This window comes from Phocoena sinus, chromosome 10 (genome assembly GCF_008692025.1).
Source record: "Phocoena sinus isolate mPhoSin1 chromosome 10, mPhoSin1.pri, whole genome shotgun sequence".
In the NCBI taxonomy this organism is placed as follows: Eukaryota; Metazoa; Chordata; class Mammalia; order Artiodactyla; family Phocoenidae; genus Phocoena; species Phocoena sinus.
In genome coordinates this window covers 56466784-56491930 of record NC_045772.1, presented here as the reverse complement: position 1 = coordinate 56491930, position 25147 = coordinate 56466784, and the positions used below count along the sequence as shown (strand labels likewise).

The following is a 25147-nucleotide window of genomic DNA, read 5'->3' as shown; positions in this document are numbered from 1 at the left end:
TGGCTGATTCACTTTGTTGTACACCAGTATTGTGAAGCAATTATACTCCAATAAAGATCTATTAAAAAATAAAAATAAAATGGATAACCAACAAGGACCTACTATATAGCACAGGGAACTCTGCTCAATATTATGCAACAACCTAAGTGGGAAAAGAATTTGAAAAAGAATAGATACATGTATATGTATCACTGAATCACTTCGCTGTACACCTGAAGCTAACACAACATTGTTAATCAACTATACTCCAATATAAAGTAAAAAGTTAAAAAAATGATAAGTAAATGGATAGCATGAGAAAACAAGAGGGATGCCTTTTTCTGTAGGACCCAGCTGGAAGGAAAGGTTTGTTTCCAATGACGGTAAAATATAGGAATCCCCTTCCTGTTTTTCCCAGGTTTGGAATGTTGGCATTCCTGTGAGCAGAGCAGAAAGGATGGCAGCCTGTGACTCCTATCAGCTACTTCCCATGCTGTCTGTCAGACTGGGATGTGTGGGACTGGCAAACAAGAAGTCAGAGAAAGCATCGCGCTCTCTTGTGGAGCGTGAAGGAATGTAAAGGAAGTGTTAGGGCAAGGAAGTGAGAACTCTTCATCCAACCTGCAACAAAGTTAGAACAAACCTGAGTGAATAGCCTGGAACAGAATGGTCTGCAGTCAGGCAGGAGCATATCTGGTCTGGGAGAATGAGTTGATGCTAGGATGTAAGGGGAAAGGGCAAGGACAAAATTAAACTAATAAAATAATTTAAAGGTAGAGAAATTAAATTAGGATCAAGATGATGCTTGGGCTTATTGACATCTTCCCTGCCCAGTTGGCAGCCAAACCTGAAAGAAGGGAGCCTACAGGCCCTTAGGAGAAAGCTAAGGGAGAGAAAGATGGATGCGGCGTGCAAAGGCGAAACGTTTCCCGTAATTTCATTCCTTCTAATTTGGTGTAGTACAAGTGTGTCATCAATTCTCAGAGGACTGTGTTTGTTTATTTTTGTGGGATTCACAGTCTTGACTAGTACAGTAAGGAAGAGGGAAGGAGGAAGAGTTTTTCTTTTCTCTGCATTTGGGACGATGCTTCTTTCTGGTGACCTTCTAGAAGTGACAAGCAGAATTGAACCAATTGATTTCTTTTCAGCGGCTCCTGTAGCTCTTATCTAGGTTATATTTAACTTTGGGTTCATTTTTGTTCCAGTCAGCACCAACTTCATTATCGATGTTCAGTGGATATCATAACAGTAACATCCAATTCTAAATACGAGGGCTTGAAATAGCGAATTCTGTGGAGCTTCACAGGGAGGTTTCCTTAGAGAGAATCTTCATGGCGAGTCTTTACAATGTCATAAAACATGACGAAAGTGATCACTTTCAGCTCTGCCTGTTTCAGCTAGGTTTTATCGATCCTTCATAAGAAATGACTGCAGTTAACATCCCCACGACGCCACTGTCATAAAATTTATATATGTTTGACAAGAGGAATACCTTTTGGCATGTTTGTAAATAGTCAACTCATACATTATTAATGATACCTTTAGTGACTATTTAATTTCTATTGAACGTGATATTTTTATCGACCAATATATGATTGACATGATTCCCATTTGGTAGTTGTACAATATAATTTTTTTATTTAAGTGTATAAAATTTGGCAAATATGGGAACTAAAAACATGGTGTATGAATTGAAATATTACGTCATTCTTTAAAACATTTAAAATATATAATAGGTGAGGTGCTGTTTTCATTCTATCTTTGAAAAATATCTTCATGTGATTTATTGGCAACACTGAACCAAACTGTCCCACTTTTATGGGAACATATTCTATTAAAGAACATGAAAGTATGCTTCAATATTTTATCTTGATAAATAAATGAAAAACTATTCAAATATATACCAGTTCCTTTGAGGATCTTATACAATAACTTTTATGGGAACTAAATTGTGATTTGGGAATTGAATAAAATTCCAAGCACACTTAAGGAACTAATACTTGGCCTCTAAAAGCCTCTGTATTTAATTAAACACGTGACCCTGTCTGTGTATGTAATGGAATTCCTTCAGGTGACTCTTTCAAAAGAACTTTTCTCATTCAGCCCATAGTTTGTAGAATCTTGCTCAATTAATGTCTGTCTGTTCATTACTTGTTTTTGAACAGCAGTAGATTTTTCCCAGAGAAGAGAAGAAATTTGTATTTCACATGTTAAGAAAGTCTATAAAATAGAACTATGTGTTTTAGTATCATAGAATCAAAAATGAGCTGAAAGGGACCTCAGATAACACTTACTCCTGCTCTGGCTTTTCACAAATAAGGAGACTAAGAGCCAGCGTAAATGTTACAACACTTTCGTGACATTTATTATATGTATTTACATTTTCCATGGTGTTATATCCTGTACGTGACATAAAGCAAGTTACAAGATATTGGAGTTATTTCAATCACTTGGTCATTTGACATTTCCAACAGTCACTCTTCCTTTCTGTCCAAGGTGATAGTACATTTTATAGTATAATGTTTTGAAGAGTATTTTTTTAATTAGTTGGTTTCAGTTAGTGCAAATAGTAACACTCTCACTTCTTTGCAAGGCTCTAAATATACTGAATTATAGAAAATTTGAGTTTGTTAGAACTTCAGGGACTACACGATTGGTCTCTTTTCTACCCCCACTCCTAAATATTTTTCAAACTGAAAGAATTTACGGGGATCTGACTTAAGCCTGTAAGAGATTCTAAGAAAAGGTACAAAAGCCACACCGTTGGTTTGGTCTTTTCCTTGCTTTAGTAACCTTTGGATTTAGTTTTTGCCCTGAGGGAGTGTCTTCACTTGAAAAAGTTTTACCAAGCTAAAAGATGGGTGGGGGGCTGGGGGATGTGTCTTTCAATCCTGCAAGTCCTATAATACATGCATTGTGCCTTTTCTCTTCTCATCCCTGCTTGCAAACAGATCAAATCTATCATGACTTCATTGCCTCTCCTAGTACTTATTAAACAGGGCTAATAACCACCAACTAATGCTACCAACATATTTTCTCCTTATCTCTTGTCTCAGAACCCCAACTGCATTGTGTGTATTTTCTGCCTCTTTTAAGATATCATAGGCAAAATTTTACCAAATATTTTACATTTTTCTAACCTCTTCTAACAGGGTCCTCACCACCAGCTGTCCATCTCTAAAGCCAATGCCACATATTTTAGGATTTCGTTTTAAACACCCAATCTCAAATTTTGCTGGGGCTGACAACAACAGATATTTATTTCTTGTTTTTGTTACTTGAAGGCTATGGATCAGCTATCACTCTGGTTGTCTCTGGTGGGCTTGGCTGACCTCCAAACATACTCTTATTTTTAGCGACCCAGACTAAAGGGACACGTTCTCAGATTGGAAGGTAAAGACTACGGGTGTAAAGTCAAAACATGCAAACATTTTAAGCTCACTCTTGGACATGGACTATACATCATTGGTTTATATTCCATTGACAAAACAAGTCCAAAGTCAGGGGGTATCGAGTATACTTTGCCTGCAGAGAAGCACGACAAGGAGGGGTAGGGGGCAAATAATTACTATCAAAAAATAAAATTAAAAATTTAATTCACTTGTAAGTGTATAAGTGAAGAAACAACTGATAACTTGACTAGTTTCCGAAGAGTTTCACAGCCCTTCTCTTTGAAGTTTAAATCCTGACTGCTAATACCATTTTCTTGAATCTGCTGAATGGTTACTTTTCTGTGGGCTCCAGCTTTTGTTTCCTCTTCCTATTTTGGTAAAATTACCAAATTAGCAACTAATTGAGTGTCTCCTGAAGTCTTTGGGAAGCACACAGCTGGAATGGATGGAGGGCAGAAAACTCAGGCAAGTGACCACAAGCAAAGCAAGTATTCGAACAGGCAAAACACAGGAGGGTGGAGAGGGGGTGGTGATATGAACACTTCAAGCAGTTCATGACTGAAAATTAACATGAAGACAATAGAAAGTGTATAGCTCTTAACTCTGTAAGAGCCTAGTTCAAAACAAATGCTGCAGGTGGACTTAAAAGATAGTTGACACGGTTGAATTTCATTTTCATTGTCTGAAAAATGGAGGTAATAGCTACTAAACAGAATTACAAGAAAATTTATGTTAAAGTATCAACTGTCTTACTCAGTGATGCTTACTTGTAACAAAATAGGTAACAGTAAATGTTATTTATATAGGTAATTGGTAATCAGCTAATGTAATTTATATCTAAATTTAAGTGTGGGGACCATCTCTGGGTATATTCTTTACAACTTATGCAAGAGCCTCATAATCTCATTTAGGCATAACTAAAAACAAAATGACATAAAACAAACAAAAGGGGAACTTAAAAAATGGAGGTGAGATCTTTAAATAAAATACAGCTTCCAATTTCACTATATAACCTTACATTTTTGAAATGGTTGTAGACTAGTTAAAATTAAAATATTTTTCAAAGTAGTTATAAAACCGCAAACTAGGGCAAATCATTAAATGTATAATATTAACTTAAAGTATTTTATATATCAGGATATTACAGGGGACTTCCCTGGTGCGCAGTGGTTAAGAATCCACCTGCCAATGCAGAGGGGACGGGTTCAGTCCCTGGTTCGGGAAGATCCCACATGCCGCAGAACAACTAAGCCCATGCCCCACAACTACTGAGCCTGCGCTCTAGAGCCTGCGAGCCACAACTACTAAGCCCATGTGCCACAACTACTGAAGTCCGCGCGCCTAGAGCCCACGCTCCGCAATAAACGAGAGAAGCCACCGCAGTGAGAAGCCCGTGCACCACAACGAAGAGTGGCCCCCACTCACCACAAGTAGAGAAAGCCCGTGCGCAGCAACAAAAACCCAACACGGCCAAAAATTAGTAAATGAATAAAGTATGCACTGTGATAAATCAAAAAAAAGATATTATAATAGTATTATCCTAAATTTGAATAGAGAAATATAATTTTTCTACAATCCTCACCCTCTTACTATGTCCTATTTTTTTCTTTTTATGTATCATTTTTGTCACATATTTTGAATTTTGCAGACATATGAGCTTTTCATTAAATATTATATAATAAATATTTCCCATGTTATAATTTTCATAACTATCACTTAATGTATGTATAATGGTTTATCAAGTAGATGACCGTAATATATTCATTCACTTTCCAAATTTGGGTCTTTAGGTTGTCTTTAGTTTTCCCATACCATAAACATGATTATTCAAGAGACATAAGGGGCAGCGGTCATAGAATTATGAGGCTACAGCTGACAAAGTGGTATGTCATAGATGGAACTGCATTATGTTCAGGGTTCTGAGAACAGCAGTGGTTCCCAGGTAGCTTCAGCCGTTCGGTAGGCAGAGGAGTCAATAGACCATGATGGCTCAAGAACTACAGAGAGTTTATTACATTTATTGCAGCCAACACTTGTAGGTGTGTTGGAGGAAGAGCTAAACCAGCAGCTTTTACACATTAGTGGGCATCAGGATCACCTGGAGGACTTACTAAACTGCAGTTTGCTGGGTCTCACTTCCAGAGCTTCGTTCAGGATATCTGAGGTGGTAACCCAGAATCTACGTTTCTAAAAAGGTACCAGCTTACGATTCTGCTGCTCAACTGGAGCCACACTATGAGAGCTACTCCATAAGATCTGTAAGCAGGGGCCAATTCCTTTTTACCTTAGTTGATTAAAATTTAGCTAGCAGAAAAAAAAGCAGTAGAAAAAAATTATGAAAATCCTATGTAAAATACAAATAGAACTACCTGCTACAACTCACAACCAGGTTAACAACTAAGGGGATATATTTATATTTCATAATAAAGTTTTGTGTTTCAGCATTTTTGTAAAGTTTTGAAAAATGAGATATACTTATTATGTAATTAAACATTTCAAAAATATATAACTACTTTCCAAAGTCACCTATTAATAGCTTTTTAGTATTGCTCTAGATAATTTGCAGATAGAAATATGTAGACCTACGTCTTCACGTGTAAGTCTTTAGTGTAAGTCTTTATGTGTGTATTTAGAATAAATGGAATCATATTTTTTATCGCTTGCTGTTATTGCATTTGTATACTTTTTTTATTATTATTATTTTTTTTTTGCGGTACGCGGGCTTCTCTCTGTTGTGGCCTCTCCCGTTGCGGAGCACAGGCTCCGGACGCGCAGGCTCAGCGGCCATGGCTCACGGGCCCAGCCGCTCCGCGGCATGTGGGATCTTCCCGGACCGGGGCACGAACCCACGTCCCCTGCATCGGCAGGCGGACTCTCAACCACTGCGCCACCAGGGAAGCCCGCATTTGTATACTTTTAACGATATTATATATCAGTGCATATAGATCTACTTCATTCTTTTTACAGTTGTGTAGTACTTTATTATGGATGTGTAGCAATTTACCCATTTTCCTAGTGACTTTCAGTTTGCCACAGTTATAAGTGATGCTCCCCTGCACATCCTGTACATGTTTCTTTGCAAAGTTGTGCGAAAGTGCTTATAAGAGAGACATCTTTGGAATTGCTGGGTTCATGACTTTCATAAACGGTGCCATCACTACTGCTATATTAGTTTCCTAGGGCAGCTGTAACAAATTACTACAAACTTGGTGGCTTAAAACAGTAGATATTTTTTTTTCTCACATTTCACAAGGTGTCAGCAGGACCACACTCCTTAAAGAGGCTCTAGGGGAGAATTTGCTCCATGCCTTTTCTAGCTGCTGGCACCAATCAACATTCTGTGGCTTGTGGCTGCATCACTTTCTGCTCTGCCTCATTTTCATATCACTGCCTACTTTCCATGCCTTTCCTTCTGTGTGTCTGTCTCTCTCATAAGAATACATGGCATTTAGGGACCACCTGGATAATCCAGGATAAACTTCTCTCTTAAGATCCTTATTTTAATCACATCTTTTGCCCTCTGGGCTGCTATAACAAAACACCGTAGGCTGAGTGGCTTTCTGGAGGCTTGAAAGTCCAAGATTAAGGTGCTAGCAAATTCGGTGTCTGGTGAGAACCGGTTTCCTGGTTCATAGGTGGCCATTTTCTCATGTCCTCACATGGCAGAAGGGAGATTTCTTGGGCCTCTTTCATAAGGGTAATAATCCCATTCATGAGGGCTTCACCCTTATGACCTAATTGCCTTCCAAAGGCCCCACCTTTGCCTTCCAAAGGCCCCACCTCCCAATATTATCACACTGGGGATTATGTATCAATTTATGAATTTGGCGGGGGGAGGGGGAGGGGACACAAACATTTTCAGTCTGTAGCATTCCATATCTGGTCTTCTAAAATTCATGTCCTTTGCACACACAAAATACATCCATTCCATCCCAATAGTCCCAAAGATCTTAACTCATTCCAGATTCAACTCAAACTCTGAAGTCCAAAGTCTCATTTGTATCATCTAAATCAGATATGGGTGAGACTTAATGTATGGTTCATTCTGAGGCAAATTCCTCTCCATCTGTGAACCTGTGAAATCTTCCAAATATAATGGTGAGACAGGCATAGGAGAGACATTCCCATTCCAAAAGGGAGAAATGGGAAAGTAGAAAGGGGTAACAGGTCCCGAGTAAGTTCAAATTCCAACATTAAACCTTAAGGATCAAGAATGATCTTTGACTGGATGCTCTACCTTATGGACCCACTGGGACTGCAGTCTCACCCACACAGCACTCACGGGTCTGAGTTCCCTGGCTATGACTTTCCTGGGTTTGGAATCGCATTCCAATGATCTTAAGAACAGCTCCATCCCCAGGGTACACTGGACATCACCCTAGTTGGGGCTTTCTGTAGTAGCCCCACCCCTGCAGTTCTCTGCCTGGGCTCTGCCCCTGTAGGATGGGCTCTTGTACCCATAGCTCTCCCTGAGTGAGAGCTCTGCCAGGCATCTTTTGGAATCTAGGTGGATGCAGCTATGCCCCCACGGCTCTTGCACTCTGTACACTGGCAGAGATGATAGGGGAGTGTGGACACTGCCAACGTTCGCCACCTGTGTCCTCCATAGGGGTGGCCACCATGACACCAAACTGCAGCCCATTGGATCTGTACCTGAGGCAGCCAAGGAGCACAGAGCTGGAGTGCAGAGAGCAGAGCCCATGTTGTGAGGCAGCACCTGGCAGCACACCCCAATGTCCCATAGGTTCAGGCAGCCCCTCCTTTGAATTCACTGTGCCCTTGGGACCCTTTTACTCTGGGCCTGTGATGGGAGGGGCAGCCCTGATGATTTCTGAATTATCTTTGGGGTTATTCTTCCATTGTTTTCCGCAATAGCTCCTGCTTCTGCTGAGATGGCCGACTAATAATATCAAATGGTGTTTTGTCCATACACTGAGTTTCTTCCAATCATATATGCTCATTCTGTTCAATATGGGTGGGCTGAGAGTTGTTCAAATCTTTAAGCTCTGATTAACAATTCTGTCCTTTTGTCATTTCTCTCTTCTCTCATTTTACTGTAAGGCGTCAGGAGGAACCAAGGACACTCCTTCAACACTTTGCTTAGAAATAGCTTCAGCTAAATATCCGATTTCATTACTCACAGTTCAACACTAGCACTCGAAGATGAACACAATTCAGTCAAGATTTTTGCCTCTTTATAATGAAGATCTCCTTTCTCCCATTATCCTGTAACATATTCCTCATTTACGTCTGAGGCCTCATCAGAATGACCTTTACCCTCTATAGTTCTACCAACATTCTGTTCAGGATTACTTAGGAAAGCTGAGGTTTTCTCTATAGCTCTCCTCTTTTCTTTCTTGGCTCTCACCAGAATTGCCCTTAATGATCGGTCCACTTATGACCGTAGCCTTTTTCTAGCATGCACCTCAAAACTCCTCCAGCTTCTACCCGTTACCCAGTTCCAAAGCCATTTCCACATTCTTAGGTATTTGCTGTAACAGCACCCCATTCCCAGTACCAACTTTTATCTTAGTCTGTTAGGGCCGCTATAACAGAATACTATAGACTAGGTGACTTATAAATAACAGAAATGTAGTTCTCACAGTTATGGGGGCTGGGAAGTCCAAGATCAAGGTGCCAGCAGATTCAGTGTCTGCTTGGGTCCTCTTCCTTATTCTTAGACATCCGTCTTTCAATGTATCCTCAGTTGGTGGAAGGGGCAAGGGAGCTCTCTGGGGTCTCATTTACAAAGGCACTAATCCCATTCATGAGGGCTTCACTCTGATGACCTAATTGCCTCCCAAAGGCCCCACCTCCAAGTATCATTAGGTATCAATGTATGAATTTTGTGGGGGGTGGGGTGGCATATAAGCATTCAGTCTATAGGATCACATAAGGTATATTACAGGTCCTGGAAATTAGAACATGGACATATCTTTTTGAGGGCCACTATTCAGCTCACTACAACTGCTTTTACACAATTCTAAAAGTATAGTATTATAAATCAGAGGAATTGTCTGATATGGGATATTCATCCAATTCTTCATAAATAATTAGGTGCTGGTTCATATTATTTTTTCTAATTCTCCCATTACAAAAACATCTTCAGTTAGTTTGACCCTTGTTATCAATTAGCATTCTCAGAGTCCTTTCACTACAGCACAATTTTACACCTAAAAATAGGTTTTGTGTTACTAACATTTTGGGGGCTATGCACTATTGATATCTCTGCTGTCTAGCTGTCAAAGTAAATCAGTCGGTAGGATGTAAAAGGTGGCCCACTTTGAAGAATAAAATAACCTCCCAGGATTAGATTCCAATTTTAATTCAATTACATGTTAGAAAAGATTAGATTTGGTTCAGTTTAATTCCCATTATAAAACTGAGTGAGTTGTCACCTAAACTTAAACATTGTACATTAATTTGATGTACTGTATCCTTTGTCTAAGAAAGAGGGAATGGAGAGCAAAAAGACCAGTTCATTATTCTCTAAGGAACGTACTAATTCCTATAGGTGAAAACATAGTTCACTTTATAGGTAGGATGTGAAACACAGCTCATGCTTTATCTATAGGTTACCTAAAAGAATTTATAGTGAAGGCGGTAGTCTCCAAACATCTATTGATTTAATTTGGGACTTAGTTTGCTAAGTACATTATTTCTGGGCTATTTTGAAGCATAAACTTCTGGATTGCGTAGACTGTTGATAAGCGTTCATAAAATTGATACAGCCTGGTTAGATTTAGGAAGTTGAAGAATTATTATTCACCAAGTATATAAAGGCACATTCTGATATTCTGTACAACTGAATGAGAAGAGGACCTTGAATATGGCACTAGGATCTAAGCATTGACCATCACTTCAATAGTTTCTTTACTCCTTTGTCCTACACTTTCTTCTCCATAGATTAATCAACCCATATTGATTTCTAGAAGGGAAGGCACAATTCTTGGGCTTCAGCACATCCTACCACATAAAGTTTTTGAAAAACACTTGAAGCACACAGATGTTTTCGGTAGTCATCAAGCCACCTTTTTGTTAACGACAATGATATATTATAGTCTGTATACTCAAAAACATTATAGAAAGGACATGTAAATAAGCTGGAATAATGATGCATTTTCTAAAGACTTTGAAGGATAGTTGGCGTTTAGTATTCCAAAGAACAGGTATTTGAATTCTGATGGACAAGACAGACAAGCATATGTACAAGAATAGAAATTTGGAAATTCACCATAAAAATAAAACGGAATATATTTATAAGCAGAAAGAGTAGCCTCCAAGTTGGTGTGTTAAGGTGGAATCAGTAACAACGGGCCTAACAGAAAGATACTAGTCATGGTATCAGTGTGATTGATCACTTATTGAATGTTACACTTTGGAAAAATCTCTTCGTACCTCCGATTCCTTATGCTCTTATCTATAAATGAGATTAAAAATACCACTTCCTCTTAGTTCGTGGGATTATGATAACTAATGGAATCTTTTAAAAAAATTGAAAGCTCTAAAGCATTTTTTAAGCTCCCTGTTATAAGTAAAACCCATCATAAAACATGTGGCATGTATGTGAATTGCTAACAAACCAAATTATTGATAGCTGATACCACAGCCCAGCTTCTAGCGATAGTAATTAACACTGCTTTTGTAGGGGAGAATAAGCTTTAAGCTTTATGCCTACTTGGACTCAGTCTCCAAAATTGTTTCTTTCCTGAATTAAAGGAAACCTTTCCTATATTAAGGATTGTTGTTTCTTCTCTTGGTTTTTTCATCAGACACACAAATTTTAAAACAATGACTTTCATTTTTAAAACTAAGGACCAATATATGCACTGTATGAGTTTATTTGCTTAAATGTGTATAAAAATATGATAGTTTAATAGGTATTGAGAAAGAGATGTAAAATAGATTAATATAGTTATAACTATCACAGAGGATTCCTGGATTGTTGGCCAATTTGTTGAAAAAACATCTGGATACGGGTTGGTCTTTCTGGAGGAAACTAGACCCGTCAGGTTAATAAAGCTCTGTGACAATTGTGTAGAAATGTTGGTGAGCATTTAAAATGTGGCCTTGTCATGTTTGCTTGTTCTGGCCCCTATGCTGACCTCCATGAGCCATGATGATAATTAAGCATAGATGGAGGGGCAGAGCCCAGTTGTCAGGAATGCCTGAGGCTTTCCTCTGAGGCTTTGCCCTAAACTCCAGGCAACTCTCTCTGCCAGAGGAAACTGACAGAAAATGTATTTCCTTCAAATATAAGAAGGGTTTTCTGCATTTGGATGGGCCGGTTACTTGTGGTAGGGTGGAGCTGCCACCCTTAAATTACTCGGCTTAAAAAAGTCACAAAGGCTTCCAAGCCTCTTGGTAGGTCCAGAGCAGATGTAAGCCTCTTCTCCCTGCTGTTATCCCAGATGTAGGAGACCTACTGAGTGTGAACTCTCCATTCCTAGCATAAGTTAAAACTTTAATTCTGGCCTTATCTATTTCTCAGATTTTATCCATGACTTTCTAATTCCAGTACTAATCTTCATTCTAATCCCCACCCTCAGTTTCTCACTGACTAGGCAACTAGATCACAGACTTTCCTTATCCTCTCATTTGGCCTGGTGGTTGCATCGACTTCAACACTTTAGGATAAGTGGCCCTGGATGCAAGGCAGGCAACTGGGTATTTAACTGACAGAGTTAACTTTTCCTTAGCTTTTATCTCGGCAAAGGAATGCTTGACCCAAGCAAAATAAACCCTAAGTACTAGCATCTGTATACTCAGTACCAGATTTAAGTTGAAATAAAGGCATTTGATGTATTAGGGAGACTTATTAGCATATTCATCTATCACCCAGATCTGATTAAGACATTTGATTTCTAAATCATAAGATTTCTAAAATACTTTTTGTTTCATTTTCATGACTCAGTGTGTCTCATTGTAAGGCATGTATATTGTTGATAGTATTTCTAATAACTGTCTTTTAAATTTTATATTTATTTTCCTTGTCAATAGATATTTTATTAGTTGAATTTTAGAGCAAATTATTTAAATGAGTATAGGGAATTATTTGAGTGACAGCTAATGAATGCCAATAAATTTCCTTCTCACAATGGTAGATATGTAATTTACTGGTATTTATTTAAAAAAAAACTAATCTTCATTTCATACTTCTAATTTTTTTCTCCTGCACACATTTCATCATTTTGTTCACACCTAATAATTCAATCAATAGATTGACAAATATATATGCACATATATATATATTCAATTTTGTTAATTATTAAAACAGGGTCAAAATTTATTGGATGAATTAAAGGTAGTGACCCCAATGAGGCTTCTGGACCTCAATTATATATGTAACGCCTGTTTTTCTATTTCTTTAGATAATCCAGAGTCTGCTCTACCTCTCTTCCTTTGTATTGCCTTCAAATATCACACTTCAAGCAATAGTGACAAGGTTTAACAATATCACACATAATCCAAAGAAATCTGTTCAAGAGAGCATCTGTCAACAGGTAAAATTATACTTTTCACTCTGTTTTTCTTGATTATGCCCACAAATAAAAGGAACAAGACACGACAGACATAAGTTGTATAAAATATTACAGAATCGTGCACAGGAAAATAACGTGAGGCCAATGAGTGTATATGAATTGGGTCTGAACTATTGGTTAACTCAAGAGTTGTTAATAATGAACAGGTGATAATCTTGGAAGTGGCATTTTTCAAGGGTTAATTGATTTTGGTCTACTCTGCAATGATTCAGCTAAGAGATTGTAAGATGTCAATTTAAATGGAAGAAACAAGACAGCTGGAGATAAGGAAGTGAAGAGGTATCTGAGTGGTGACTTGCAACCAGGAGGATGCAATTATAATTAAAATCAAGTAAATATGCTGGAGAAAGAGTATAAAAGATCATATACCGAGATAAACTGGTGAACTATGAAAAAATAATACAAAGTATTGAGGAAAAAATAACTCCATCATATAATGCTTTTTTAAAGGCCACTTCACTTTTCTATGAGCATAGATTTCTGTCTATAAAATGGAAATCCCAACATTAACCTAGATCATTAGTAAATTTCAATATTAATAACATGATTTGAATATTAGTAAACTTCAATATTTATATTGATATAATGATTTTAAAATAATGGATTTAAGATTATTTAGAAATGTTATTTATGATTTGTGAAATGGCTGAAAAATAAATCATCCAGTTGTATTTCTAAGTGTTTACTCCAGAATATAGAGGTGATAAAAGGTACAATAGTTTAAAATCATAAATTAATAATGAAAGATGTTTTAGATTCCTTTATGCAAGCAGGAAAATTGCAGAATGAGGTCATGATAGTTTTTATACTCTGATAATACAACAAAAAGTAGTTTACCCCTTACAAGTGCCATTTGGTATTTCTTTAGTATTATTCTAGATTTATTTGATTTCCACACAATAAGAAATTTGACTACCTTAAAAATATAGTAACAAAATTCAATAATATATAAATTCAGATTATTTAGACAACTTTCAAAGACCGAGTGCTATTTTCAGCTGGTTTAGCCAGTACTTACAATCTGTCTCTTTCCTTCTCTGTCTTCCTTAAGCATTATACTTTTTTAAAGATGCTATTTCTGGGCTTCCCTGGTGGCGCAGTGGTTGAGAGTCCGCCTGCCGATGCAGGGGACACGGGTTCGTGCCCCTTTCCGGGAAGATCCCACATGCCGTGGAGCGGCTGGGCCTGTGAGCCATGGCCGCTGAGCCTGCGCGTCCGGAGCCTGTGCTCCGCAACGGGAGAGGCCACAACAGTGAGAGGCCCGCGTACCGCAAAAAAAAAAAAAAAAAAAAAGTTGCTATTTCCAGTGCTCATATGCTGTAAATCCATCATGTTGGATTAACTGATAACCAAAGAGAAACCAAATTACATAGATAGATGATAGATAGATAGATAGACAAATTTTTATTGTTTCCAGTAAAGCAAAAATGATTACAAAAGCAGACCATAAACATTCTGAAGACATTCAAATCTTTTCAAAATCATTCTTTGACAAGATACGGTGTTTTGGATCGATCTGAACAGTTGGCATCTGTAGAATATTAATGAGCTTACAGAAGGTCCCTGCTGTGATGTTTCCATTTTTGAATAGGATGTACACTGTGTGCATTATTTGTCTGTGGCGAAAGCTTCTCATTTGACCTTAATGCTATAGTTTTCCTGACATTTTGGGTAGGTTTCTAACATACAAATGTATCCATGGAGAGAATTTTTCAAGTTATTTTCTTACAGTCTTGAAAATCGTCTTTGACTCTTTTGACCCATAAGAATACTTTAGACATGCAGAGAAGACATAATAAAAAATACCTAGTTTTTTTTTTTTGCTTGTTTCCTCTTCTAAATACATTAACCAAGAGTATTATTTCTAATTCTATTTATGTAATTTTAAGAGTCAGCAGTGATTAGTGAAATCCAGTCCCTGACATTATTGTTTTACTTGGGTCTAGTTTCTAATATTTTCTGAGCTTTAGTCTTATTTAAAAGATAGGTACAGCATCTTATAGGCCTTTTGTGGAAATTTAACTGAGCAAATAAATATTTAATAAGCACTTAGCAAGAGTACTCAATATTTGAGTCAGAGATCCCTTTATTCATTTTTGTATACCTATAGATTAGGTTATAGGTTAGTTAGATTATAATACATTTAAATCAGTAAGGTAAGAGACAAGCAATTTGAACTTTTGAAACTATTCCATCTAGTTAATATCACTATATCTAGAGCCATATTGTCTGTGTGTATGTAGTCAGAGAGAAGTAACTTGTTATCATGCTTTTATTGTATCTTCTTGGAAAACTAAAATGGATTTGCCTTCCCTCTACCATTTAAAACTTTTTAAATTATAAAACATTTCTATTCACAGTCCCTAATAAAAAGGTAGATGCCTCTGTCACTTCTACCCCAACTTCTGAAACAATAATTTGAGGTGGCTTTCCAAACAGCACTTCTAAATGTATGGGTATAAAAACAGATGTAAATGGATATAAAAAGAAAAAACGGGAGGGAGAAGATACTTTCTCTGTAAACCATGGTGGCAATTGAAGATTTTATTTGATAGTATTTTATTCTGGTTTATACTTTTGCATTTTCCATATTTCGTAAAAATTGGAATGCGCCACTTATCTAATCAAAAAAAGAAAAAGAACTTAAAGACAAATAATAAAAAATAATAATGAAAAAGCAGTATATACAATTAGATCTGTATGATCTATATGATTACAATATTATTTACATTCATCAGAAATATAGAAATATAGAAAAATAATGAAAAGAGATATGCAAAATTACTAATAATATTGTGTAAGGTTAGTGTGATTATGTACAATTTCTTTCTTTTCTTGGTTTTCTAATGGTATTCTATTACAGGGATCAGCAAACAATAAACCTTGGTCTAATTTGTAAATAAAAGTTTATTAGAACATCCACACCCATTTTTTTATAGTATTGTCTGTAGCTGCTTTTGCACTAAAACTATTAAGATGAGTAGTTATGAGAGAGACCATACAGCCTGCAGAGCCTAAAATATTTATTATCTCACCCATTACAGGAAATGTTTGCTGATTCTTGCTTTATAACTATATCAATGTTATAAAGTGAATAAAATAAAATGTAATTGTTGATCTAATTCAAAAATAGAATAGAACCTTTACCACAATTATCCAAAAGGAGAAATAAAAGAAGGCAATAGAAAAAGCCAATAGATATGCCAAAAACCTACGCAAGGATTATTCCATTCCTTGGTTCAGCATTAAACTGGAAGGAAAATCCAGAACTATAAGTATCAGTTAATGAGATCGGGACAAACAAATGGTGATTAAGTACTCGAAATCCTAGTCAGAGCAATTAGGCAAGAAAAAGAAGTCAACATCCAAATTTAAACGGAAGAAGTAAAATTGTCTGTTTGCAGATGACTTGACCTTATATTATAGAAAACCCTAAAGACTCCACCAAAAAACTGTTAGAACTAATCGACAAATTCAGTAAAGTTGTGTTTCTAAGCACTAACAATGAATTACTGGAGAGAGAAATTAAGATAACAATTTCATTTACAATAGCATCAGAAAGAATAAAATACTTAAGAATACATTTAACCAAATAGGTGAAAGATCTATACGCTGAAAATTATAACACTGATGAAAGAAATTGAAGACAGAAATAAATGGAAGGATATTCCGTGCTCATTGATTGGAAGAATTAATATTGTTAAAATGTTCATACTACCCAAAGCAATCTACAGATTCAATGCAACCCTTATCAAAATTCCAATGACATTTTTTGCAGAAATAGAACAATCAATCCTAAAGTTCGTATGGAACCACAAAAGGCCCCGAATAGCCAAGCAATCTTGAGAAAGAACAGCTGGAGGTATCACACTCCCTGATTTCTAACTCTATTACCAGATAATAAAAACAGTGTGGTATCGTCATAAAAACAGACACATAGATCAGTGAAACAGAATAGATAGCCAAGAAATAAATCCATGTATTTTGTCAATTAATTTTTGACAAAGGTGCCAAGAATATACAATGGGGAAAAGATAGTGTCTTAAATAAATGGTGCTGGAAAAATTGGATATCCACATGCAAAAGAAGGAAACTGAACCCCCATCTTACACTATATACAAAACTCAACTCAAAATGGATTAAAGACTTGAACATGGCCTGAAACCATAAAATTCCTAGAAGAAAATATAGGGGGTAAGCCCCTTGACATTGGCCTTGGTGATAATTTTTTTGGATTTAACATCAAAAAGCAAAGGCAACAAATGCAAAACTAAACAAGTGAGACTACTAAACGAAAGCTAAACTAAAAACTTTCTGCACAGCAAATTGTCCACAAAATGAAAAGGCAGCCTATGAAATGGGAAAAAATACATGTAAACCGCATATCCAATAAGAGGTTAATATCTAAAATATACAAGGAACTCATACAACTCAATAGCAAAAAACACAAATAACCCAATTTTAAAATGGGCAAAGGACCTGAATAGATATTTTTCTAAACGAGATATATAAAAGGCCAACAGGTACATGAAAAAGGTGCTTAACGTCACTAATCATTAGGGAAATGAAAGTCAAAACCAAAATGAGATATTACCTCATACCTGTTAGAATGGCTATTATCAAAAAGATAAGCAATAGCAAATACAGGCAAGAATGTAGAGAAAACAGAAGCCTTTTATGCTGTTGGTGGGAGTGTAAACTGTTTCAGCCTCTATGGAAAAAAGTTTGGAGGTTCTTCAAAAAATTAAAAATAGAACTACCATATGATTGAGCAGTTCTACTTCTGGGTACATATACAAAGGAAAGGGAATCATTATCTCGAAGAGATATCTGTATTCCCATGTTCACTGAAGCATTACTAACGGTAGCCAAGATATGGAAACAAACTAAGTGTCCATTGACAGATAAATGGATAAAGAAATGTATACACACACACACACACACACACACACACACACACACACACAGTGAAATATTATTCAGCTTTAAAAAATGATGAAATCCTGCCATTGGGAACAACATGGATGAAACTGGAGAGCATTATGCTAAGTGAAATAAGCTAGACAGAGAAAGACAAATTCTACATAATAACACTGTAGAGATGGAGAGAGGATGGTAAAAGTGTACAAACTTTCAGTTATTAGACGAATAAGTTCTCAGGATCTAATGTGTAATATGGTAACTATAGTTGATAATATTGTGCTGTATAATTGAGATTTGCTAAGAAAGTAGAATATAAAGTGTTCATACCAAAAAAAGTAAATACATGGGGTGATAGATGTATTGATTAACTTGATTATGGGAATCCTTTCATAATGTATATGTATATCAAATCATGTTACACATTAAATATATTACACTTTTATTTGTCAATTATACCTCAATAGAGCTGAAAAAACTCAAGAAAAGTGATTAAAGCTGAATGTCTGAGAACTTCCTTGCAGATACGCCTGACTCACAGAATGTAAAATAAGCATTTTACTCTTCAGCCCTGTTATCTGTTAATTGCAGATTATATCGATTTCCCTCCATCTATGAAATACTGTAAAATATTATGTTAAAAAGGCTTAAGTATATGTGCCAAAATTAACATTCAGAAAAAGAGTGAAGGTAATAGTTGTCCGTATTGTTACTTCCATTTTAATACTCATCATCATAGTATTTATTCTAGGGAAACAGTGCTCTACCTATTTTAAGTTTCATTTTTATCATTTTGCCTATATGAGTTTCTGAAGGCAAAGTCCTTGGGTAGAACTATGGACAAAATAGAAAACTTTAAAGAGTGTTTTCACTCAAAATCTGGAAGGTGCGTATAGAAGATCACCAAAAATATCTTAGATACAGTTGACATCAAACAAAAATTAAACCTCTGTGTCTGTTCATAGTTTAGTTTTTTGGTAGGTTTCCTGAATTAGTGGCAAATTTAGCTTTTATTTGCTTATTTTCTATATTGTCTTACCAACAGACAAGTGTTTCCTTTTTCCTCTACATTCCAATTGAAAAATATTCACAAATGGAGTAAGAGTAGTAAAAGAAAGATGTTGAGAAATATTGGCGATTACAGCTAAAGGCCAAGCAAGCAGCATCGCTCTACAAAGAAACACTGATGTTAGGGAACCAAGATTTTTAAAATTTAATTTCAGTTGTATTAAGCTATTTGTGATCATTTCTTCCGCAAGAGAGTGGGTGCTCTATACCATAAAGCTAGCAGTTAAGTGTTCCTAGGCATATCCAAAAAGAAAGTCCCTTCCTTTGAATAAAAATAGCATACCATCCATTTGATTGGGAGCATATCATTGCTATGAAGAATTCATAAAATGTATCATTCATAAAATGATAGATATCACCAGTTTTGGAAGTGCATTAAAATTAATTCATTAGAATCACACAATTTCTACTCCTATAATTTTAGAAAATAGATCTATGCTAAAATGTCTTTAAGTATTATCAGTTATTAAAAGTGGAGGACTTCCCTCGTGGCTCAGTGGTTAAGAATCCTCCTGCCAATACAGGGGACACGGGTTTGAGCCCTGGTCCGGGAAGATCCCACATGCCGCGGAGCAACTAAGCCCGTGCGCCACAACTGCTGAGCCTGAGCTCTAGAGCCCACGAGCCACAACTACTGAGCCCACGTGCCACAACTACTGAAGCCCGCGCCCCTAGAGCCCACGCTCCACAACAGGAGAAGCCACCACAATGAGAAGCCTGCGCACCGCAACGAAGAGTAGTCCCCCACCCACCACAACTAGAGAAAGCCCGCACACAGCAACAAAGACCCGACGCAGCCAAAAATAAATAAATAAATAATTTTTTTTAAGTGGAAAAATTCTAAAATATGCTTACTGTTTAATTCTGTGAAATTCATCAGATGTAATGTAAGGTCTTTTTAACCTTTGTATAGAAAATCTTAAATGTTTTGGATTAAGAAATTATTCTAAGTGATGATAGCTCCATTTATCTTAGAAATCAGACTGAGATACCTTTTGTTTTTTGGTTGGTACTGTAGTAAAATCTGAATTCTTAACTTCTCTTTGAGTAATTGTTGTTTCCATAAACAAAATGCTTTCAATTTTTAACCCATAACAAAGTTACATACCTCACTCCAATTTTTTGGTTAATTTTCTGATAACTTTCTGAGTACCAGAGTATTAAAAAATATTTATGAAAAAATTACATAGTTGTAGTTAACAGAATAAAAATATTATAATAATATTATTTTAATAACTACCAAGAGTGATTTATGAAAATGGAAATATGGCTTAAACTGTTATTTCATTTTTTTAATGCAGGTTACTTGAATTCCAAATAGAGGAGTGGAAATGCCACCCCCAGCAGGCTCCCCACCGTTGCATCCACCTCCTGATGGAGGATGGGGCTGGGTAGTGGTTGGAGCAGCTTTTATCTCCATTGGATTTTCATATGCATTTCCCAAAGCTGTCACAGTTTTCTTCAAAGAAATTCAGCTAATATTCAACACTACCTACAGTGAAATAGCATGGATATCATCCACTATGCTAGCTGTTATGTACGCAGGAGGTAAGGTTCTTTGGACTAAATACAATTCTGGTTTAAGAAAGCAATTGCTCCATGCCACAGTATTTTACATGTAGTGCTTTGGTACATTAAAACCCTGTTTTCATATTATCCTCACTTAAAACCAACCAGAAGTATAATTAGGACTGAAGTTTTAGTGATTTTAGTAATTCAACATCTTAAACTATTCACTTTATTCTGAGTCTTACTAGAGTGTTTATTTGAATGAGGATGTCTTTGCACAAAATAAGATTTACTAAATTATGGAATTTTCAGGGGTGGTACCTATCCATTTAATTTGGAATAGAGTCTATACTATAATGGTAGTATCATTTCCTAATACTGCTACAGTTGCTTTTTTCTGAATGAAACTCAAGTTGCTGACAATCTATAAGCCTAGAAAGTAATTCACTTTAAGTTGCAAAATAGAGTGTTATCATGTACATTCTGGATCCATTCAAGTTCGTGTGAATAAAATAATTCCTTATCTCTGTAGTACTTACTAAATATGACATTTTTTAATTTAAATGGCTGCCTGACGATTATCTTGTTACATTCCATGTTCAAATGAGGGTATGATTCATAAGGAATAACGAATAAATAAGTACCATATTACTTCTGTTAAAAATTATTGGAAAATTATTGGAATTATTAGTTCATTGCTATGTCACCTATCTGCTTGAAATCAATCCTAACAGCAGACAAGACTGTCTACAGTTTTCTTTTAGTCATTACTTAAAATATTTAGATTTTAGGGTTTTCATTTTAGATTTTTAGGGTTTTCATTTTCAGCTGGATATTTGACTTTAAGATACAGATAGATACTCAGAATATAAGCACTTTAAGAAATTATACAAATTGTCTTTCAATGTCTTACTTTACAGGTGAGGATAATATGGTTCATAGTGATGGGGATATACCATTAGGAGTAATAACCAACACATGTTCATATTTAGTTTCAGTTAAGGCCTCTCTAAATGCTTGCTATGTGTCATATGACCTGATTCTTTTAACATTCTGTGAAATAAGAATTACTTCTTTCCATTATATAGCCAAGGAGATAGAAAGATAAAGTACTTTTCCCAGGTCAAGCAGCTCATTAGTGGCAGATAGAAATTGAGACCCCACACGTGTAATCACTCTGCTCTTTTGCCTTTCTCTTACCTCCATAAAGTAAGTGGCAGAGCCAGGTCTGTGCAAGGCCTTCCACAAACCTGATTTAGGTACTGCCCCACCAAGGTCAATTGTTTAGTGACATAATAATTATTCGTTAGGGTATTATCTTTTTATTGTACTACCAAGGTAAAAATTTGATCCCCAAATAATCCTGTGTGTGTGTGTGTGTGTGTGTGTGTGTGTGTGTGTGTGTGTGTTAGTGGGTATTTTCTACTTTCTGTATGTCAGTGATTTTACATTAATCCACTGTATGTCTCCATTACCTTTTTGGTTAAGTTAAATCGATGCATTTCTGTTCCAGTACCAAAAGGTAACTTTAAAGTGCTATTTGGATATGTCAGTGAAAACCTTTGCTTTTAAAACACTTTCTGAGATTCTCCACTAGACAGTTGCTTTAAAGGTTGTACCTGTGTTATCTCTGATGACTGTAGAAACAGTAGATACTGTACACTGGTCATATGACATTCTTCCACTCCCCAGCTGGCTCTAAAAGGAGGCTTAGAATGAATAACAACGTAATTACTTTTCTCAAACCAATAAATCTCAATGCCAAATTATAAGTAAGTAAATATATATTTATCATTAAATAACTTTTTATTTTATTTGTGCTCTGATTTTCCCATTTTTAATACATACAATATAAATGTTAAAAAACACAAAAGAGAAGTCTTTTGAAGTTCATCAAGAAAACTTTAGTTTGGTAAAATAGCAATTTAGAAAAAACTGCCTTAAAATGTTTAGGGTAATACATGAATAAAATAGGTGTAAATTAAAGATCCACGGGGATTTTGTATCTAGTTGTTTTAAGAAAGCAATGCTAGACACATGACAATACTTAATACGTAGTGATTGAAGATGATAATATCTAAGTGAGTTCTGAGTCAGTAGCTGGAAAAAGTGCTTAGAGTCCTTACTCATTAGACCTGAGACATTTTGTACATCATCTCTGCTACGGAGAAGAGTCATCAGAAATTCACCTACCCTTTGGTCTTTCCCTTAAAAGTAGAAAAGTAGGGCTTCCCTGGTGGCGCAGTGGTTGAGAGTCTGCCTGCCGATGCAGGGGACACGGGTTCGTGCCCCGGTCTGGGAAGGTCCCACATACCGCGGAGCGGCTGGGCCCGTGAGCCATGGCCGCTGAGCCTGCGCGTCTGGAACCTGTGCTCCGCAATGGGAGGGGCCACAACAGTGAGAGGCCCGCGTACCGCAAAAAAAAAAAAAAAAAAAAAGTAGAAAAGTAATTCCAGGTCCATTGCCGGCTGGATAGAACTGTTACTACCTGCCATGTCCACTGTTGCATGGAGAACTCATACACTTACATGGTTTGTTGGAAATAACATCCATGTCTTACTTTGATAATTAATTTTTAATTTTTCTAACAAGAAATATTGGTACATTTAAAACTGTAATCTCATTATGAAATCAATTCCCCTTATGTGGGTGCAGATAATTTTTTTCAGAAACATAGTAACTATTTAAAACAAAAAGTCTGATGGGCTCAATTAATCTAAGACACAGACCTTGGTCCTGTTACTAAAGTGGCAGTGCTTTTCCAAGTATGGTCCACAGATTTTCTGCTTCTGAATCATCGGTCTGTTATTAAAAATGCATAGTTCTGGGTCTTATCCCAAACCCTTTTTTATCCGAATTTCTGTTGGTAGAGTCCAGAAACTTACATTTCAACAAGTATCTCTGAACTGTTGTAAGAGCAAATCAATATTTGATTTAAAAATACTGTATTTAAATTTTTCTCTAATATTTGAAAAATCTCTACTTATAGAGGCCTTTTAGGCTGATGATTATGAAATAAATTCAAAGATGTAAAGCAAAAAGGCATATAGTTTACTATGAAGTATAATGAGTCTCTCTACCAAGTAACTGAAATATTGTGTTCAAAATAGTGCTAATTACATTAGCCTAGAGAACATCTAAGATCTGACACTCATTAGGGCTTAGCACTCAACCTATTAATCACCATGGTGGGGTCACTGGGTAAGACAGAGTATGTTCAGAGGCTTGGCCTGTGATGTCAGGGCTGGAGTCTCTTGTAATAATTAGTTGGCATTTGGGCCTTGGTAGCAAGGTATTATCTTCCCTTCTTATGTCTGAATTAAAAATGAAACTAATAAAAGGCACGCAGGAAGGATGGAAAAGAATGCAAATTATGTTTACCCTTTACTTCATCCTTAGAATAATGGCATTAAGTTACAGTACCCCATCTGGCCATCCGTATGGTCTCCTGGAGCTCTAACGAATTTCAGCAAATAGGTCAAGGAGAGTGGTCACCCCATTAATAAAGCACTAATTAGAGGTAGAAAACATATTACGATTTAAAGTTTCCACATTGTTTAGACAGATATAAGGATTTAGTTTGTAAACAGTGATTATGTTGGATTATCTTTTAGTGCAATGTGTGTCTTTGTTACTATACCAAAAGATAATGTGAACATGGTTAGCTGCTCAATGACAGAACACAGATTTGGTGCTGCCAGTCTCTGTGAGTACCTCATGTTATTTTTCTGGTGATATCTGTTATGACTTGGAAGAATCAGCCATTCTAAAGTGGAGAGTTGGCTTTATCTCCATGGCAACTTACTCTTCTGTGTTACGTGAGCAGTACCTGCCAATTGTGCTAAAGGAAGGGTGATGGTTTTATGATGGACTACTATACCCAAGGGACCAAGGATCAGACCACTGAGCTTATTTGACTGGAGGCCAACAGCAAAAGGTTTTAGGCACAGGAGGTTGGTGGCCATAGTATATAATGTGTATTTTTCTATTCTTTTTAAAGTCTAAATAAGCTCACTATATTATTTTGCTCTGTGCTCTAAATACGTTTGCAGAATGAAGGAGACTATGAAAATAAGTCATATGGTGCTGTATCTTAGCAGCAATTAAGATAGAAAAGAAGTTCATTCTAACCTTGCAATTAAGATACCTAGGACTTTCAGCTTAGCTTTACAAAACCCAGAGTACCCAAAGTACCAGGTACACTTGGACAGCCCTGTGCAAGCAGGCTGTGTTCTTCTTATACCTACACCATGGTGGGTTATTTTTTCATCCACGAATGTAGATATTGCTAAGGTTTTCCTAGGATATATGGTCCAGTGTGGCAGAAACCATTTTGCTCACCAAATTTCCATGTGCTCTTGAATATTTCCCAGCTTCCCTTTTATTTATTTATTTATTTTTAAATTTTATTTTATTTTTGGCTGCATTGGGTCTTAGTTGCAGCATGCAGGATCTTCACTGTGGCATGTGGGATCTTTCGTTGCGGCGGAAGGGCTCTTCATTATGGCACACAGGCTTCTCTCTAGTTCTGGCCTGCAGGTTTTCTCTCTAGTTGTGGAGCGTGGGCTCTGTAGTTGTGGTGCACAGTTTCCAGAGCTCTGTAATGTTTCCATGGGCTCTGTAATTTGTGGCACGCGGGCTGTCTAGTTGAGGCACATGGGCTTAGTTGCTCCATGGCAGGTAGGATCTTAGTTCCCTGACCAGGGATAGAACCCGCGTCCCCTGCACTGGAAGGTG

The 25147-nt window shown here is 36.6% G+C and overlaps 1 protein-coding gene across 11 annotated transcripts in view; it reads left to right on the top strand.

The window, feature by feature from the left end:
* SLC16A7 (solute carrier family 16 member 7) overlaps nt 1-25147 on the top strand; it is a 174581-nt gene that overhangs the window by 84012 nt on the left and 65422 nt on the right. For 8 of the 11 annotated variants that reach the window (XM_032644559.1, XM_032644552.1, XM_032644555.1 and 5 more), the window contains 2 exons: nt 12743-12874; nt 20203-20449. In XM_032644559.1, the coding sequence (XP_032500450.1) occupies nt 20233-20449 (217 nt within the window). In that variant the 5' untranslated portion in view covers nt 12743-12874; nt 20203-20232. Of the gene's footprint in view, nt 1-5513; nt 5630-12742; nt 12875-20202; nt 20450-25147 lie in introns of all 11 variants that reach the window. The other 3 variants (XM_032644561.1, XM_032644558.1, XM_032644563.1) reach the window with 2 other exon arrangements.